The 20938-nt window shown below is 39.1% G+C and overlaps 1 protein-coding gene across 1 annotated transcript; it reads left to right on the forward strand.

Moving 5' to 3' along the window:
* The first annotated feature begins 394 nt into the window (after positions 1–394).
* DHRS7 (dehydrogenase/reductase 7) lies at positions 395–20910 on the forward strand. Its single transcript, XM_070942567.1, has 7 exons — positions 395–635; positions 11358–11510; positions 14105–14211; positions 14770–15009; positions 16601–16723; positions 17906–18121; positions 19603–20910. The coding sequence occupies exons 1-7, from the start codon at positions 506–508 to the stop codon at positions 19636–19638; spliced, it is 1005 nt and encodes a 334-aa protein (XP_070798668.1). The 5' UTR covers positions 395–505; the 3' UTR covers positions 19639–20910.
* Positions 20911–20938: the final 28 nt, after the last annotated feature.

Raw genomic sequence — 20938 nt, forward strand, 5'->3', positions numbered from 1 at the left:
TTCCATTCTTTCATTCTGTGATTTGGCTATTCTCGGCTCACCATTGTTCCTAGGCACAAAAAGCCTGTCATCTGGGATTCCTCTCCCTCGGCAGCTTTCATTCCCACGTTTTCACAAGAACATCTATCTGCTGGCTGACCTCCTGGCTGCTATTTCGAGCAGGGAAGCAGCCCGTCTCCTCACGTCCTCACCCTAAACCTCTCTAGCCCACAGAGCCCAAGGCGGGCTACCCCTAATCTCTTTGCAAAACGTTTTGAAAAACAAAAAACAAAAAACGGTGAGCAAACTCTCGCAAACCAAGTGGTGGGGACTGCAAAGGCCACATGATGAGGGGAGGCGGGGAGAAGAAACTCCACCCCCGCAAAAGCCATTCTACCCCGGGCAAGGGGCCCGCCTGTAGCCAGAGGCCACTCCCTGCTTGGGGCAGCGGGTGAAGAGCGCTGCTTATAAGAAGGGGCTCTTCTTGGTCTCAACTCCTGCCGCGCTCCCGCCTTCTCTGCGCGCCATGGAGATATGCATTCAGTGCTGTGTGTTGGGGAGCATCATAACCTACCTAATCTTGCAGATCCTACGCTGGATCCGAGCTGACAGCGACCTCACCGTGCAGTGGACGGAATGGTGGGGCAAGAGTCCCGGTAAGTCACCAGCGGAATTTCTTCTCTCTCTCTCTCTCTCTCTCTCGCGGTGGCGCTCAACTTTTTCGCTTCAATCTGCTTGGAGTTTGTTGCTTCCTCCCGCGCGGGGACGTGGCACAAGTTCTCCGGGGCTGCGCGCGGCCCCTCGATTACAACAGTTCGCAAAAGAGATTAAAAAAAAAAAAAAAAAGAATCGGACGAGGGAGGAAGCGGCAGTTTCACAGTCGGGACAAATTGCGAGAGTTTTATTATACGCCCTCCTCGCGCCCAGCAAACCGACAAGGGCGCGGCGCGATCTCCCGCACAGGCGGTGGTTAACTGTCCGTGGAAATTTCGGGGATGCTGCGAGATTTGTTAACATTTTAAGCGGAAAGCCTTCGTGAATTTGGAATCTGCCAGATGTCGGGATTACAGTTTCTTGACTATTTGAAAACAGCTCTATTTACTCAAGCATTTATCGGACCACGTGGCCAAATTATCGTTTAGTTTAGTTTATTTTGCTGCTCCCCGCTTTTTTTTTTTTAAACTATTTTACTATTCTAAATGAATTTTGTTTTAAAGTTTTGAGCATTTGAGCAAACTTTTTTTTTTTTAAATTCTATTCCAAACTGTTCTGGGATTTTCTGAGGAAAAAGAGTAATAGGAAAAAGTAACAAAGTTCAAATAAACTCTCTAAGTGAAGCCTGGGGCTGCCAGTTCTGGGCTACAAAATGTCAGACTGTAGGATGTTTGTAGGCTGTGGCTGTCATCTGGAGTTTGTAGCCCAAAACTGGTAATCAATCAAGCACTGGCCATGCTGGCTGCAGATATGGAAGCTACAGTCGACACTCTTGGAGATCTCCAGGTTCTGACTAGGGTGTGGGCAAGCCCTCTCTTCTGTCCCTGTAGTATTACTCATCAGAGTATGTTTTCAGGCATTGCTTCCTAATCCCAAGTAAATATACCCAGGCTTCTTTCAGCTTGGTTGCTAGAACACAAAGCTGCATTTAACATATTTTGAAACTGTCATTGAGCCAGTTTACTTGTGGAAACTGGACAGAAGTGGTTGATCAGGCCCATGTCTGATTTCCAACTGGTTACTAGTGGATTGCAGAGGTTTTACAATCCATTTATTTACTGATCATGAAAAGGGCTCACCTCTCCCCTACATTTTGAGGCAGGGAAACTCTCATGGGAAGGGAGAAATCCAGGAGTTTGTGGGAAAGGATTTTTTTAAAGGCTATTCACAAACACTTTTTTTTTTTGAAAAGTATTTTTTTATTTTTTTCCAACATAAAACATAAAATATATCTTTCAAGAGCGAAGTCTCGATCAGGTCATAGATAGGTACAAACGCTTAAATATTAAAAAGCTCCATTCATAATTTTCCATTACATCTTTTAAAATTGAAGATCAGAACATAATTAAAAAAAAATTTTTTAACATAGATTCTAGTATCTTGATCAGAACCATTTTATTATATCCCCACCAATTTAATTTCCAAATAGAAGCTTAATTCATTTTATATACCCATTTATAAATTCAATTATATTTGGTTCTTTCCCAAGCTCCCTTCATTATGCCTTTTAACATCAATATCAAAACATAAGATTTTAAAAAATATTCTAACCTCTTGGTTGATTATTTACCTTACAATTTTATCACCACACATCTTAGTTTCAAATTGACTATACCTCTATTTTTTATTTCAATTTATAAATCAAAGTTCTATTCATATTTCTTAATCTCTAGACCCCTCATCAAATCTTTAAATCTTAAACTTTATCAATTTACCTTTAATTTTACATATTTCATATTACACAGATTTATCTCAAAATCCATATCCTCCTCCATATCTCCTCCTATTGTTTGGCTGATTTCCAGCATATTTTATTTTGGCTGATTTACAGCATATTCTCCTCCATACCTCCAACTTTTGTTTGGCTGATTTCTAGCATGTTTTATTTTGGCTGATTTCCAGCATAGTCACCTCCATACCCCCATTCATTGTTTGGCTGATTTCCAGCATATTATGTTTTGGCTGATTTCCAGCATATTTTATTTTGGCTGATTTCCAGCATATTCTCCTCCAAATTTCCACCTCTTGTTTAGCTGGTATACCAGCATGCTTTCCTCCACGCCTACTTCTATTATTTTAGCTGTTTTATTTTAACTAATTCACAGCATATTACATAAATTGCTTTTTCAACGCATTCTCCCACAATTTTTAACTCAACATTATTTTAACAGATATCTTCTCACATATTTTCTCCTGAATTGTAAATTTCCTTTAAAGTCATCTCTCTTCATATTTATTTTAAAATTCAAAAATTCATTTAAGCGTTCAAAACATTTAAAAACTCATATTCTCATTCAATCATTTATAATCTTATTTCATGACCAAATTAGTATATGTCTATTTATATAATCAAGTTTAAAAGGAATGGAAGTGAAAAGTAAGAAAGGAAACAGAGAGAGAGTAAAAGTAAAGAGGAAAAAAATAGCAAAAGAAGGAAAAGAAAAAAAGATAACAAAAGAGAAAAAGGGAGAAGGAAAACACTTCATATCAGTATTCAGGCTTCAGGTATGCATTAAGCATTACATTTCCATTTTAATCAAACTATGTTATTTTTCTTATCTTGCAAGCCACTATATTCCATTTCTTCTTTTTCCAATCTGTCCAAAACTGTTCCTTTTCAATTTCAATATTATATTGTGTCACTACACATAAGTCTGATAGGGTTTACCTACTTCCCTGTAACAACACCTAACAAAAGAGAAATAGAATCAACAATTCATCTGGTAGATTGAGTCTACTTTTATATTGGTGATTAAAGCACACGTGTACACACTCACAGTACACAATTCATTTTCTAGGGCGATGGCACTAGTTTTTACATAAAGCCAAGTCTTGTGAACATGATTTTGTATATGGCTTCATTGGATTAAATGAAGGGTTGCTTCTAATATCCATTTGTTTAAGCTTTAGTTAGATTTAGCTGCAGTACAGTATCTACTAATACATTTATTAATACCATGTAGATCTTTTACTAGAGTAATTACATTTTTTTAAAAAAGCCAAACTGTTGAAAGAGAATTATAAAGTCAGAAGGAACATTAGAGGTCATATTGTTCAATTCGTGCTCAGTGAATGATCCATTAGACCATCTCTGATCAATTATATACAGTACTTGAGGATCTTGAGGAGAACTTAACATTTCAGGTGACGCCTGTTCCACTGGAACAGCTCTTATAGTCAGGAAGCTCTTCCTGGTGTATAGCCTGAATTTCTTAAATTGTAGGGAATAAATCCGCCTCTTCTGTGTGACAGTCCAACAGATACTGAAAGACTGCTGTCTGCCCACCATTGTCATTTCTAAAACACCTAAACTTATAACAATCAAAGTCTCTGAGTAGTTCTGTCTATCCTACTTCAGTTTCTGGACTCTCAAGGTATTTAACTGACTCCCCAGCCAAATTGAAATCTATACTCTGATAGTGAAAAAATATAAAAAGATTGCACAATTGTATCTTACCCGTTTGATTACGTAGTAAAGAAACTGAGCAGTAATTGGATAATTTTTTTTTATTTTCTAAAAAGATTAAATAATTGCATTGCTATTTATTCTGTACATAGTTGTGTGCATGAACAAATTGCTGATTAAAGGCAGGAATCTAGAAGTAGTTATTCTTAGTGCAATTATGAGGTTTTGCCCGAAGCATTTGAAAGACAAAATCTTTGTGTGGGTGTTAGTTGACTGAGTTTCATGTTTAATTAATGAAATATATTATAATAATAATGATGATGATGATGTTGATGATGATGTAGGGTCATCAAGGATTTCAAACATATGTCTACTTTAAGATTAGCAATAATATTTCAATCCATTGAGTTTTGTTTGCTCAACAATAAGAACTGGTTGAATTAATGGAACACTTACTCTTACCTGCATAGCACAAGAATTATTGCCGTAGAAACATTTTCCTCAAGTGATGCAAAACTTGAGGAGAATGTCAGAGTCAGAATGTCATCAGTCAGAGTGGCTAGTGTTGATATCTTATGAGGACAAGCTTATTGTTCTGACTGGCAGAATATAATGGATGGATTGATACCTGTTGGCCATATTAACTGTCTATCCAGACCTTCATGGAAAGCTGTTAACATTAGTAAATTCAGTGCTATAAAATACAAACAGGAAAAAAAACCCCTCATGAAGGATGAGAAAAACATCTGTGCAATCCATAAAACCGATAAGCTGAAATCAGCATTTGATTTATTAACATTTTGCATATTACCTTCCATTAAATTATTCTATGGCAGATTTCAAGATTATTTTAACATGTAAAACCATAGGTAAGATATGAGCTATAACTAAAATGAAAGGGGCCCTCAGCAGATCTTTAAAAAATAATTTCACCTGGTATTTCAAAAAAGACAAAAGTGATGTTGGAACTGGAATTATTAAGATAAGAATTATATTTATAATCTTCAACTAGAAACTGATTTAAAACATGAGATCCCCCCCCCCCAAAAGCAGTAGTCATCATTTTCATTAAGCTCCACAGAGCTTAATGAAGCTCTGTGGATGGGGCAAATATGAGCAAACACAGATTATCACGGTAAACAAGAGGGAATCATATACAAGGAGACATTCTCTCAGGTGACCTGGACCCAAGAAACAATTAATTGGCATATTATTCTATTTATATATCATTTTATACATTTTCTTTAAATACTGTATCATGATATGTACATCAATTGACTCCTGGTGGTTTACAACAGTAAAAATAGTAAAAAAAAAAAAAGAAAAGAAAAGAAAAGAAAAAGAAAACCAAAACAATGGGAAAGGCTCAGATTCTTTCCATTAGACACAAAAGCCAGCTGGGGAATCTTGGATCAACCCAAATCATGCCCAGTCTTGTGACAAGGTAGCTGAAAAACAAAATCCCTGATCTCACCATGCATTGACAAACTTTGCTGTAAGAAGTAGGCAATCCTAGGAGACCTTGCAGCCAGCTGGAACAGATGCTAGAAAAACCCAAACAATACCAGAAATACAAGAAACAGAAAGACTTCACTCATCGATCCCGAAACACCTCCAGAACAATTCATTTTTTAAAATTAACTTTTGAAAAGCTCTTAAGAACGCTGCTGGCTTGGCTTCAAGAGGAACACCTATTTTTTTTTGTAAGAGGGCAGTCTAATAATATCCTCCTTCAAGTAAGGGTGATCTGAGTGGCTCACAACAATCAAAACAAAGAAATTATAATAACCAATAAAAGAATAAAACATGGCAAGAATAACAAAAGTCACTAATGCTAATGATTGAAATTCCTAATTGATGGCTAAAGGCCACATTAATCAAATCACCTGGAAGACAATTAAATTTTTTAATCTTCATAGTACTTTATATATTTATAGATTGTTAATTCAGTGCTGTACGTAGCCCAGAGTCATTTTTTATGATATGACAGCCATATAAATTTGATAAATAAACTTGCTGTAACTCTGCCAAGAAAACTGCAAGAATGTAGCCACAGATGTCTAGTTTGAACTAGAAGGTATTATTACTTTTAACAATACAAGGAGAATTACCAGATCTATCTACGGCTAAATATGCATCAGAGGTGGCACACAGTGGCTCAAATGCTAGGGATGTTATCTAGAAAAATATAATTTAACACCATCAGAACAAACTACTGGAGATTCTGTGATCAAATTCCAGAAAGAGAAGTACAACTCATTTCTTCCTGTTACTAATTAAATAGTGCTGTGTGTTATATAAAATGCTGAGTTGTCAATAGCAAGAACTGCATCACAGTGTTGATCATAACATTGCTAAAAACATTTAAGCAAAGAAAGAGCTGAAATAAGTGAATAAACATAATTTTCTGGGAAATTTAAAGGAGAGTCAGTTCAGATCCCCTGCCTACTGTATAATAAATATTTTCATTAATGTTTTGGATGAAAAAAATGGATAATTATTAACATCGCAATATTAGGTGGGGTAGCTACAAGGCAGAAAATAATATTCAGAAATGTCTGTATAAGTCAGAGAAATAGGTATAAAGAATCACAATGAAATTTGAGGGAAAGTGCGAGAGTTATTCGCTTAAGACATTACAATCAACTGCACATAAATACCGTACCTAGCTTGGTATAGTACTTGTGATAAAGATCTTGAAATTGTAACTGAAAACAAACTGAATAAGAACCAGCAGTATGATATGACTGCAGAGAAAGAACAAGCAGATCTAAGGTGCACCAAATCAAATCTTTGGAGACCATGAGAAGAAATTATCCTATTTAATTCTGCTTTGGTTGGCTCTGACTTGGGAATTGAGTCTCCCATTGTTTCTGCCCATTCAGTGCATTTACGTAGAGAAGGGTGCACTCCAGGTCTGCTTAATTAAAGTCATTCTGTTGGACCAAGGAACCATGGCTTAACCATTGCTCTGGCCCTCTGGAATAGCACCCAAATCCCAAAGGTACGCGTGGCTCCCACTCTTCAATGTTCTGAAAGTCTCTTAAAACGTGGCCTTATTCCCAGGCCTGGGGTTAGAGTGGCTGTGGTAGAACCCCTGTTGAATCTTAAATGCTGAGAGTGCTGTTTTTGTCTCTGCAACCTTCTGGTTTTAGCTGTGTTGTAATTTATGCATTGGAAATATTGCAAGGAGTCTTTTTGGTGTTGGGCAGCCTTAGCAAATCTAATAAACAAATAAATACCCTGTTTCCCCTAAAATAAGACCTCCTCGGATAATAAGCCCAATCGGGCTTTGAGCACATGCGCTAAAATAAGGGCCCCTCTGAAAATAAGCCCTCCCGAAAATATTAAATCACATGTGCAGCCGGTCTCCGCCATTTCCTCTGGTTAGGGTTAGGGAGACAGCTGGAAATCAGGTAAGACGGCAAGAAGAGCCCCGTCTTGTTCCATGTGCCCCAAAATAATAAGACCTCCCCGAAAATAAGGTCAAGTGCTTATTTCGGGGTTCAAAAAAATATAAGACAGGGTCTTATTTTGGGGGAAACACAGTAGTTGTGTGTGACCATAAATAATATGAAGAGGAAGGATTTGTTTTCTCACTGTGTTAGAATTTCAGCACTGAATGTATTCAAGATGGCAGAGTTGCAGCATAATGAAAGACAAATACAGTCCTTACAGTTTTATGTTTTTGTGGAGTCTAGAACATGTGCTCAACCGCTAACAAGAACCGCAAAGAGATCCAGAGTCAGCAGAAGAAAATTATTCTTCTTTTTCTACCCAGCCTGCAGTTAAATTGTGAAATTCCTTACCAGAGTTATAGTAAGGGCAATCACTTTAGATTGAGGTTAAAAGGAGACCGAATACCGTACTTTCCTGGAGCTTCAGATTATCAGTGGTTGCTGTATTAATGACTGCTTACTGTAGATGCCATTTGACACTGGCTGCTGACAAGCGATAGTAGAAAGGAGTTACCACCCTCCAGTGAGTTTCCCAAATGCATTCAATTAACCTCATGTGACACAAAATGTTATACCAGATGCCCAATATATTTTGTTCTTATCTAAACAATATTCCATCTGTTTGCTGTATTGAGCCAAAAAAAAAAAAAAAAAGGATTGTTGAGATTGGTTACACCTTTGTGCAGCAATCGTCTTCAATGTGGTGTTTTCCAGATATATTGGAGTTTGGTCATGCTGGCTGGGTGTTAACATTTGTAGCCTGGTATAGCTAAAAGGCTTCAACATAGAGACTGTTTACAGTTTTGATCAGTTTCCCTAAAAAGGGAGATTTTGAATAGTTCTAAATGATATAAGAGAGGGCAAGCAGAACGATCAGAGCCTAGAGCAGTGATGGTGAACTTTTTCGGTACCGAGTGCTGAAAAGGGAGCGCGTGTGCGGCACCAAGTCCCAAAAAGGGAGCACTTTAAGTGTGCACACTTGTCAGGGCCGTGACCAGGAAGAGGAGCTGCCCAGAGGGCATGCGGCAAGCAAATCTTCCGATTACTGCCGCGCATGTGCACGTACTGATCCTCTGGCCGGTGTGCATGCTCATGCCGGAAAACAGAAAACCAGCTCTTCTGGTTTCCGGCACTGCTGCACACACTGCTGCGGCTGATCGTCACGTGCGCATGCATGCCACAAACCCATAAGAGGAACGGGCGATGCCGCGCATGCCAGGTGACATGGCTTTGCATGCCACTTCGGGCATGTGTGCCATAGGTTCGCCATCACGGGCCTAGAACAACTCCTGTACAGTATGAAGAAAGATCTTTACTGGGGGAAAAAAAAGTAACAGCTAACACAATTCTGAAAAAGGGTGCAAAATTTGAAATGAATAAGCAGATGTTTTTCTCTATTTCATGACACCAGAATGCAGAGTTATTCAAAGGAACAGAATTGGTGGGGGTTCTAGACAAAATAAAGTATTTCATCTATTATTTAGTTCATGGGATTTGCTATCAAAATATGTTGTGGTAGTCTTCCTTTCAAAGATTAGGAGATTACAGGTAATCCTTGAATTATGATCATAATGGAGCCTGCCCATTAGGGTAATAAGTCGTGGGTCATCATGTAATCAACCTGATTCTATAACTTTTTTTGCGGTGATCGTGACTTAGTGGTCATTAAGTGAATCCACAGTTGTTAAGTAAATGCCATGGTCGTTAAGTGAACTCATTTTTCACTATGGGGCGATTTTGCAAAAGCCAGAAGTAAATGCCGATTTTCAGTGGAAATGTCTTAAACTGCAGCCATGTGATTGCAGGATCCTGCAAAGGGCCATAAATGCAGGCTGGTTGCCAAGCACTTGAACTGCATCATGTGACCGGGTGGGGGGGCTGTGTGCGGTCATCAGAACTTCAGAACTGGTTCGTAAATACCATTTTGGCAGGGGTGTGTGTGTCTGTCCGAACTTCAAATGGTCACTAAGCAACTGGTTGTAAGCCAAGTACAAGGGAAGCGAGGGAGTCAAGCTACTTTCCAAAGAACCTGAGGGAAGGACAAGAAGCAATGGGTGGAAACTAATCAAGGAGAGAAGCAACCTAGAATTAGGGAGAAATTTCCCGACAGTTAGAACAATTCATCAGTGGAACAACTTGCCTCCAGAAGTTGTGAATGCTCCAACACTGGAAGTTTTTAGGAAGAGATTGGATAACCATTTGTCTGAAATGGTGTAGGGTTTCCTGCCTAAGCAGGGGGTTGGACTAGAAGACCTCCAAGGTCCCTTCCAACTCTGTTATTCCTATTCTAATCTTAATATAATCTAGCACTTTTTTTTTAGTTTTTATTGTAAGCCTCCCACAGTTGCTGTATCACTGAGATGGGTGCCTAGAAATTTAATAAATAAATAATACCTGTAGTTAAATAGTAATAGTAATATATTATAGTAAATAGTAATATATTAACTTTGGTATCTCTATCATTATGAATATCAGGATTCTATTTCATTCCTGGAATGCATGGGGGTTTCCCTTTGGCATCTAATCACCATTGTGGGAAACTTTGGAATAGATAGATCTGTGGCTTGATCCAGCATAACCTTCCTTGGGCTTCTACATTTGTTTAAAACAAAGTTTATTGTCATTATATCCTGTATAGAGCAAAAGCAAAAACAAGATTTCCACCATTATGTGCTATGAAAACTCCAGAGAGGCCTTCTGTATTCCAGAGCATATACCTGTCTAGTAACCTGTAGCTAAAGATGTAAATAGATATTTGGCAGACTTTCTTGTTTGCTTTGTTGCCTGTACATTTTGTTGCCTGTGCATTTTGAAAATGGGTTCTTTCTGTTGACACAACAAAGTCCAAATGGTACACAGTTAAAGCCAATGACGTCCCTAGGAAGAATTACTTTCTGTAAACCACCTTGTAGTTCGATTGTTTGCATAAAGAGTTCACTCTCTTCTGCTGCCTAATGATGAACTGGCCTCTGTTGTGCCTCAGCAGCCTCTGAGTAAGTTGAAGGTAAGAAAGAACGTTGACCCTTTAAACAGAAATCTATTTATGATGGTTGAGGTTTTGTAGAGTTTAATCAGAAAAAGGTATGATGTAATACATTTATTAATCTTCAAATGTCTTAAGATACTGCTATCTTTGGTCTTAACATTTATATTGTATTTTTAAATTTCTGTTAGGAACGTATAGTTGCATTCATGAAATAGGTGGCCAGATACAATGATTTAAATAAGTAAATACCCTGTTTCCCCCAAAATAAGACATCACTTGATAATAAGCCCAATTGGCCTTTTGAGCACATGGCAATAAGACCAAGTGCATTTCCTGGGTTCAAAAAAATATAAGATAGGGTCTTATTTTTGGGGAAACACGGTAAGAATTTGGCTAACAACCAAATTCTTCTTTGCAGATATGTACATTTTCATGAAAGTTAAGAATTTGATTAACAACCATGGCTATAAATAATGTCTTGCATGCAGATATGTACATATTCATGAAAGTTGCTATTGAGCACCTACCTAGGAGATGACCTACATGATGATCTTGCAGGGCCTGAGGGAGGGGTCAAACATGTCATCAGTCTCAAGTCCCTTCATGCCCGCAAGAGATCCAAGTCTAGCCCACCTTGAATTCGGTTGACTCTTATCTACCACCAATTTGTTTTGACCATTAGTAGTTCATATTCTTGTAGAAAGCATTAGCATGCAATAAATCTATGCTCACTTGTACTGCCTGGACTCCTAATATCCTGTGCTTGACACCTATTCTTATCATATTTTTTGGTGTTTTTTTTCTTCTTCTCCAGAAAAGGAGCTGCCTAGGAAAGTTGTCTGGGTGACTGGTGCCTCCAGTGGAATTGGAGAAGAATTGGCCTACCAGCTGGCCAAGATTGGCTCATGGCTTGTGTTGTCAGCAAGAAGAGAAAACGAATTGGAAAGGGTGAAAAAGAAGTGCCTTGGTAGGGGCGATTGATTCTAGAAGTTTGTGTATGCGTTTTTTCCTTAACTAGGTTGCAAGAATTGCAAATAAAATTACAGAACAAAAATTAGTGTGCCCCTTTTGGCATATTTATAAAGAGCTGTTCTAATTCCAGTTAGGTTTTTGCAGCATCTGCTTGACCTTGCCTGGTTAATAAACTGGTCTAGTATTGAGTTGGGATGCTACCCAAAAACCAAGGCAGTAAGAAAGAAAATAAGAAATATTCTGGAAGGAAGCAACAGCAAACCATTTTGATACTGGTGCTAATTAAACTTGGCAATTATAGGAGGTATCATGCTGACAAGATTGTGAAAAACTGAATTATCCATGGACAGCTAATTGTCAATAAGATTATTTTGTCATCCTGATATTGTTTGTGCCTTGGGCTGGTTGAGCTAGGCTGCAGTTGCATAGGTTTCCTATAGCCTATCCAGGTTTCCTTCCCTTTCTTGATATATATAGTGGAGCAGAGAGGAAAGTTTTGGTGTTTTGCAAGGCTTTCTTGCAAAACTAATGTTGCACATTACCTTTGCTAATCTCCAGAAAGACGCCAGATTAATTATCTTTGTTTGATTTATGGCAAGTGATTTAATCATTAACAGATGCCATCATATGTAATCCATGACTTGAATTCTAATGTTGCTGATAACCTAATAATTCAAAGGAGTATACAAATAATAAACCAAGGGAATGACCTGGATACTTTTCCTATATTAGATTTACCAAAGAACTTGTGAGAATACTTTTTGGTTTTTTTCTAACCCAATGTGCCCATGTGATAACTCTCGGAAAAGTGAGCAAAATGTGTAAGGAGAAACTCAGTTCAGTTCCAAAAATGGGATGGATCTGGCTATGGAGGAAAACCCCCCAAATCCTCTGATCATCCATAAAGGAGAAATGAGCACACAGCAGCTCTGCACGATATTTCCATTCTAAGACACGCACACCCCTCTCTCCTCTCTCCCAGGCATATGCCTCAGAGTGGATTTATATATTCCCACCCTATGCTTCCCATGCATGCATACACACAGACACAGCTCACTGCCAGTAAAGAATTACTGAAATCCAGTTCTGCCTGCTTTCCTTACCTTGCCTAAATTACAATATGAAGAGAAACTCCCCTTACTGTTATATTCTGCTCATAGATAAGCGGGGGCTATATAAAAGCTTGGATGAAGCTGTGCAGAAAAGGGACATTTCCCCAACTTCATGCCCTTCAGACATGTTGAACTGCAGTTGTTCCTATCCTCGGCTCACAAGACCCTTGTTGGGAAATAGGCTGAGAAAAGCAGCTCCAGAAATTATATTTGCCTTCTGAATACTTTTTTTAAGGTCACATACCTATATTCTCTCTCAGATGCCATCTTTTCTTTTTCTGACACCAGACAGTTCCTCCCAAGTAGCAGGGAAGGGACAAACCCCTTGTTGTGTTTCAGAATCCATTTCTGCAAAGTAGTTTTAAAAATAGGCCAAGGGTCACAGGCAATCAATCTGAGCAATGCAGGTTTCTCAATCCTGATTTAACAAGCACCATGTTCTGAAGGGCTGAAATGTATATTTGAATTAAATCCCAGAGGGCCTCAGTAACAATATGTACTATGCTAACTTGGCATATTAGTTAGGGGAAAAGAATTATAGTAACAAAAAGGTACAAATTGTCAAGGGCATGATTTCCAAGTTGCAACATAAGGCTGTGAAAACTGCACTTTTAAACTATGATGTTGGAGAAAACTTATTTATTATTTATTAAAGAAATGTTTATAACCGTCCAACTCACATATAGGTGACTTCATGAAGGTTACAATTTTTTTAAAAAATCCATCATATAATAAAAACTGTCTCCACCATCCATGGTAGGAACAATATAATCAAATCTGCCGCTTGATTGGCTTTGTTTCTATTTGTGGTCCCCAGGTTCTCTTGCAAAGCCATGCTTTTAGGGCCTTTTGGAAAAGCAACAGAGCGGGAGCCAGCCATAGCTCAAAGACATGTGAGAATATCTTGAGTTGCAAAAAGTACAAATCATGCAATACCAAAGAGGTGTTCGCTGAAACCTGAGCTTAAATATTGGGGGCGCTAGTCATTGGAGAGACTGTTCAGATAAATAGAATAAAATTGGAAAACAGCCAATAAAAAATAAGTGGACTAAATACAGTCACGCATGACAAACTTAAAAGAATTCCAAAGAAGCACTTACTGGCCAAATGATGCCCATCAGATCGTGAAGATTCAGAAGTGTGTGTAAAATTGAGCATCAAAGGGAGGGAGGAGAAGAGAACTTTGGATGCCCTTTTCTGCATGTTGAGTTGTGTTTATGGGGTGAGATCAGGGGTGGGTTCTACTTACCTTTACTACCGGTTTGCATCGCGCCTGCTCTTCTGCGCATGCACAGAAGCTTCTGCACATGCACAGATCACCTATGCTGAAGTCCGGGTCAGTGGGCGGAGCCTCCCACTGGTTTTACTACCAGTTCTTGCGAACTGGTCCGAACCGGGGGCAACCCATCACTGGCTGGGATGGAGGGAAGATCCATTGTTTCTTCAAGACATTTTGTTTTTATCATTTTCCCTTTAGAGATCAGCAGCCTAAGTGATAAAGATATCCTGATTTTGCCACTTGATTTGACTGACAGGGGATTCCATGAATCTGCCACAAAGACAGTCCTTCAGCATTTTGGGAGGGTAAGTTTCATTTTTTGAGGGGGAGAGGGAGACAGAGAGGGGGTTGTGATTCAATGTAGCCAAGAGGGAGCATGAAAATGCAGATATATGTAAGAAGCCCTATAATATATTCCAGACAGTGATGTTGAAAGCACATAATGAGCTGGTGCTTCAGAAATTCAAACAGAGACAGTTATTTGAGGTCTAGCTGCGTTCTGAATCCATAGCCACTTTTTTTTTTTTTTAATTTGATTTATATGCTGCCCTTCTCCGGAGACTCAGGGCGGCTTACAATGCGTTAAGCAATAGCCTTCATACTTTTGTATATTTTATACAAAGTCAGCTTATTGCCCCACAATCTGGGTCCTCATTTTACCTACCTTAGAAAGGATGGAAGGCTGAGTCAACCTTGAGCCTGGTGAGAATTGAGTAATTGCAGGCAGCTGATGTTAATAACAGCACTGTTAATAACAGGGCTTTAGTCTGCTGCGCCACCAGGCTCTGCACCACTTCAGTTCTTGATGCTGACAAGAAGCCATAGTATAACCAATTTCTCCTTCATTTCCTTTCTTACAAAAGATTGATGTTTTGGTGAACAACGGTGGACGTTCTCAGCGTTCTCTTTTCGTAGATACAAGTATTAATGTTTATAACGCTATAATGGAACTCAACTATCTGGGCACTGTCTCCTTGACTAAATTTGTCCTGGACCACATGATCCAAAGGAAACAGGGAAAGATTGTCACGATGAGCAGCGTCATGGGAGTCATGGGAGCTCCCTTAGCAACTGGGTATTGTGCCAGCAAACATGCTTTGCAAGTAAGTCTCTTTTCCAGCTGCTTTGGTCAAGTGAGGTTTCCGAAATGTGTTGGGAGTGCAGCTCTCAGAAATCCCCCAACTAGCATTCGTGAAACTGCAATTCCATGATATTTGCAGGAAGGCAGGCTATGTTTTACAATTATGTAGAGAACTTGTTGATGTTTGAAAGGCCCTGTACTAATATTAAGGCTTGCTAGGCCACAAAGATTTGGCTAAGAAAGAAACCCCAGCATTTATTCTGCTTCCCCTGGACTTCGTTGCATTTATATCTGGGCAGTTCATATTAGTCCTATGGGCTAATCAACAACAATAAAGTATTTCACTTTGAACAATATATCTGGTCAGTTGCTCGTATTATGAAATTCAAATACATACCAAAGGTGGTGACATTTGTTTATTTTTCTATATGTCTGATCTGTCCCGATCTGATCCCTTAGGAAATAAAAACCTTCGACTCCATTTAGTTAAAGCAAAGGGTTCCTCTACTAAGGGTGTTAGTTGCAGTAAAGTCAAGCCAGCTCTAAAATTACCGCACTCGCTGGATGCAAAAATAAGGTGTAGGTTTGCCCCCCAGCCTATCCCTGCCCCTGTGACCAGTCTGTTTCCAGCCAACCAGAGCTCACCAAGATGTTTTGAGAACTCGGGTGTGTGTGTGTAATCTGCATTTTTCTCAGGGTGCCTGGCTGTGGGATGCTGGTACAAACAGGATGCGGCTGCTTTGGTCCTTCTCACCAGTCATTCCCCCTCTAGATTTCCTATCACGTATACACAAAGCTTTATTACCCTTTCATCTTCCCCCCTTCTTTTTATGGTAGAATGCCTGTGAGGCCCCCAAGCCCAGCGAGACAGATCTGATAGCATAACTTTGTAGTCTGTGGATATCTGTGTCAGAAATCCAGTAAAGATATTATACGTATTTTAAAAATGCTGGGTTGAGTAGGTTGAAGTACTAAGTACAACAGTTGTTTCCCTCTCAATTAAATTTGACCAGAATTCAGTGACTATAATAATGTGGGTTTCTGTAATAATTAGCAACAGGTGGTTCCTGAATGCAGTTGCTATATCTGAGTTGCAACTGGGTTGAATGACTATGAGATACCAGCAAAGAAATATAGAAAATTGTCTTTGTTTTGCTAGTGGATACTTGGATTTTTGTAGGTTAATTATGGCAACCCTACATCAAATCTGGGTCCCGCAGTACAACCAGCACACTTATTTTTTTTTCTAGCTTGGGTGATATTGGTACTTGGTATCAAGATCCACAGCATGGGGTTCAGAAAAGTACATGTTTTTTTTTTACATGTGTAGATCAGTTTTAGCACAGTCATTACCCAGCAAATAAAATAGGCAAAGTAAGAAAAATGGAGAAGCCAAATAGGTAAAACAGAGATAAGCTTCTATAACAAATCCATTTCAAATGGTATTATGGATCCCTTACTGAAACCTTGAAATTAGATAACAAAAATCTTACAACATTGTAGGTTGTGTTTATAATTGCATCTATATGCATTTAAAATCTTTGAGGCACATGATAGTTTACTCTGTTCGTGGTTATGGTGGTTCTAATAAAATTACTGCTTTTCTTTCTTAGGGTTTCTTTAACTCTCTTCGGCCTGAGCTTGTTGATTATCCTGAGATAAGTATAATCAATATCTGTCCAGGGCCTGTCCAGTCACAGATCATCCAAAATGTCTTTACTGAAGAAATTTCAAAGGTAGGAATTTATTTATTATCTCCTCTTTATTATTTTTACAAATAATTCAAGGTGGTGAACATATATAATGCTCCTTCCTCCTCCTCCTCCTCCTCCTCCTCTTTTCCCCACAACGGTCCTGTGAGGTTTCATGTCGAAAGTGGGACTAGAACTCTGTCTCCTGGTTTCTAGACTGGGGCCATAACCACTAGACCAGGGGTGTCAAGCTCAATTTCATTGAGGGCTGCATCAGGGTTGCGTTTGACCTCGGTGGGCGGGCGGGCGTGTGTGGGCAGGGTGGGCGTGGCCAGCTCGACGTCACTCGAGTCTCTGTTTTCGGCTGCAACGGCCTCCTGCAGCCCTCTGCCAGTGAAAATGGCGCTTGGGAGGGCCGTGCGCAGCCCCCCTGGGCTCCGTTTTCACTGGCAGAGGGCTGCAAAAGGCCATCGCAGCCGAAAGAGCCTGGGAGGGCTGTGCATGGCCCTCCCAAGCTCCATTTTTGCTGGCAGAGACACTACGGACCGGTCCTTCACTGTTTCCAGGGCTGGCCAGCGGGCCAGATCTAAGCACCCTACAGGCTGGATTCAGCCCGTGGGCTTTGAGTTTGATACCCTTGCACTAGACCAGGGGTAGGCAAATGTGGCTCTTTTACAACCTGTGGACTTCAACTCCCAGAATTCCTGAGCCAGCCAACTGATTGAAATGACTTAAAGGACAATGAACTCTAGACTGATAGTAAAGAATGAAAAGAAATGCAATCTGCTCTGGTTAATTATTGCCCTGTTCCGTGATTGCTGATGACACTGCAAGATAGGCCAGGTTTGGGCCCCTAAGTTGCGACTGCAATTATTTGCTAAGACCATTAGTTTAACTGCCTAGAGACATGTGCACTGTTAAATGTTGCTTAACAGGAAAGGGATGCCCATGGCATTTAATTCAACCAATGGCGCACTGGCATTCTCTAACAGCATATCTACTCCTAATGTGTAACTTGAAATTTTGTTGTTGTTCCTGTTCCGATTTGGAGTTTTAGTTTTTCCTTAAGATAGCAAAGGGGAGGAGACATTCCTCATTAGAAGTTCTGTAATGTCAAGCAGCTAATTTTTTTAAAGGAGGGACACAGATTAATTTGCCTAGTAAGCTACACTTTTAGCACACTCTGATTTTGACTCATTTTCTATTGTATACCCACCCCATTACCAGGTTAATGAAAATGTTGGGGACCAATCTCACAAAATGACAACTCAACGCTGTGCTCGTTTAACCCTGGTTAGCATGGCTAATGATGTGAAGGAAGCCTGGATCAGTGACCATCCCTACTTGGCAGTATGTTACTTGTGGCAGTATGCGCCCACTTGGGCATGGTGGCTATTGAACCGCATGGGAAAGAAGCGGATAGAGAACTTCAAGAGTGGAGTGGTATGTTCTTCAAGTAGAACCTTTTTCCTATCCTGGTATCATTTAAACCTACTAAATTGACTGATCTGAGAAGGTAGCATGTTATGCAAAATGCCAAATTTGTATCTCCAGATTTAAAGTCTCCTTGCAAGAAATCAATATTTTGGCTCTATATACTCTTTAGGGGTGATTCCAGTTCTGTTTTTTAGCATGGACATCTATAGTTAAAAACTATGCGCTTTAATTGCAGTTGGGTCTGCCACCTTGATTTTTAAATTCCATCTCTCTTTTGTTCATACTTGTATTTGTTCCTGCAATTCCAATACCTGCATGATATAATGTACCTGCCTGTTTGTTTTGGGCTGGACATTAATGGGGAGCCAAACACAAACGTTCCTACTTTGAATATTAGGTACACAATCAGAAAGCTCATCATTTGTTTTTGTGTATGTTCCAGAACATGGCCTTTTGTTCCAGGTCCAGATTTTTGGCTTTCTCAGAGGCTGAAATGCAGATATAGGCAACTCCTATTGCTTGATGAACGCACTGGGCTTTGCCCAACATTCAGAGGACTGCATTTTAACAATGCTTGGGACTGGGATCCAATTAATCTAATTTTTGGAATAGTTGAGGGTTTGTGGGGTAGAATTAGCTTCTTGTGTCCTTATGCAGTTTTCCCCTTAAATCTGCAAAATGCAAGAGAGGAAACAGACCACCTTTTTGGCTATCTATTATGGAACTGGAGGTTTCCCGACTTCCCAGTAGTGGTGGGGTTTCACTTTTCTTTCCGCTGTGGATGAGAGACAGGAGAATATAATCAGGAGCTCTATTACAGGTCAGACCATCAGTCTTCCCATTATTTGTACTGAGTTCTTCCCAAGAACTAAAATTATTATTATGGTTTGTTGCCCAACTCCCAGTGACTTTTTTTTCCTTTCAGCTCTATTGGGAGGCATTTCAAAGTTTAAAGGAAAATATTACCACTTTCTGATTTAAACAGAAGGTGAATGCTTTCTATAATACAACTGCAGAATCGAGGCAAACCAGATTCCCCAGGTTTTTTTTTAAGTTGCCTCAATGTATATTCTGGAAATTTCCAAAGCCAAGTCCATAGCTTATCATGTCAAATAGGGCATTAAAACCAGATGTGATCCTTCCACCACAGGATTTTTAGCATGCTTTAATTCCTGACACAATTTTTTTTAAAATTAATGAAATGCTTCAGATTCAAGATTTCATTTTCAAATGTTAAAAAATATGTAGTCCTTGAAGGTGTATTGGATTAGCTAAGACTCACTAGTTTAGTATGGATTATACATTATCACAGTTTTATATTGTTTTAAAGTAAATAGCTGAGTGGGAATTATATGTTAATGGAACTTATTTTTTTGCTTTTTCTGACTTCTGCATATATGTTATATGCATATGATTGAAGCATTCCAAGAGTCTTGCTTACTTTATTTGACTGGCCTTGCCTCAGTAGCTTGTATTGTTTCTTACAGGATGCTGATGTTTCTTATTACAAAAAGTCTTCATAAGGAAAAGGAGCAGCTGAACATTCCTTCAAACATGAACCAGCATAAGGAAAAGCGAGGCACCTCTGCTTGAAAAGTTTATGGTTTTCTTTTGCAAACACTTTGGCAAAAAATTTTGCTGATGCAAAAATGTGCAACAAGACGGGTGTACCTGTATAAAGCTTCTAGCTTTGCAGCATGAGATGGCTAAGAAAGTTCATTCACTTGTTGGCTTTTCAACATATATACCAAGATGATGATTCAAATCTGTCTTTCTCCCAACCCATCTCCTCAAATACTGGCTGGATTTATATAACACTAGCCTATAACAAACTTTTCATAGTATGCCAGGAACTGTATTCCTAAAGTGAATTGGCCAGGATCCATTTTCAGGAGTTCCATGGATGCCTTAAGCCTCTGTAGTGCTTTTTTAGCCAATTAAATCCCCTTCTTTCAAAATGCAAAAACAGCAACATTTTTGGGGCCAGTCAAGATAAGGACTGGGGATGGAGAAATTAATGGCAAAGGGACACAAACAAGATCCAGCCACATTCTGGATCAACCACCATGATGATTCTGCTCTCTTAGTAAATAGCTTTTTATAATATGTGAGCTCAGCCATACTTTTAAAAATACCTATTTTAGTAAATCTCTCAAAAATGTGCTCCACTTCAATTTTTCATAAGATAGCTTCATAACTTGGGAGAATTAAAACTTCCATCTGCTATTTCCAACTCAACAATGAAGTACTAAAATGCCAGTGTTGATTCTTGGAGTTACACTGTATGCTTTACAGTTCTACCAACTGCAGATGAACCGAATGCTTTGTCACTCTGACAAGACACTAAATAACGGATTTTATAGTACCTCTCCTGCAAGCAGTATAGCCTTATGATGGTAAATCTGCTTGGTCAGGCCCCTGGCAACCCAAACGTCATGGCTGATCTGTTAGGTAGTATATTTGTTTCCCATTGTGACTTGGCTTTCTGCTTTTTTGCGTATCCTCACAACTTCTTCTGTTGACCTCTATTTTTTTCCTCATTAGTAAATAGGCAGGATTTGTTTGTTAGTAGGAACATGGTTACAAGTCTCTATGTTTGTGGTTGTCCAATGATGCTGGAAAATTCCATCTTATTAAACCAGGATATTTCTTTCCCCTAATATTCAATTTTGTAATTCTTAATTACAAATTTTTCAAAATTGGACAGACATTAAATATTTTTCAAGTATCCCTTTCATAATACAAATGTTATGATTTTGCAAATGAAAAAAAATAAACTTATGCTATAACAATAATAGATATAGACTCCATCTTATAGTAAAA

This window comes from Pituophis catenifer, unplaced genomic scaffold (assembly GCF_029215685.1).
Source record: "Pituophis catenifer annectens isolate HBS135680 unplaced genomic scaffold, rPitCat1.0.hap2 SCAF_1, whole genome shotgun sequence".
Lineage (NCBI taxonomy): Eukaryota > Metazoa > Chordata > Lepidosauria > Squamata > Colubridae > Pituophis > Pituophis catenifer.

Excerpts from the sequence above, each read along its gene's own strand:
- DHRS7 (XM_070942567.1), top strand. The coding sequence starts at position 506 with ATGGAGATATGCATTCAGTGCTGTGTGTTGGGGAGCATCATAACCTAC. Across the intron at positions 636-11,357 it reads ATGGTGGGGCAAGAGTCCCG|AAAAGGAGCTGCCTAGGAAA; the intron begins GTAAGTCACCAG and ends CTTCTTCTCCAG. Across the intron at positions 18,122-19,602 it reads AGAACTTCAAGAGTGGAGTG|GATGCTGATGTTTCTTATTA; the intron begins GTATGTTCTTCA and ends TGTTTCTTACAG.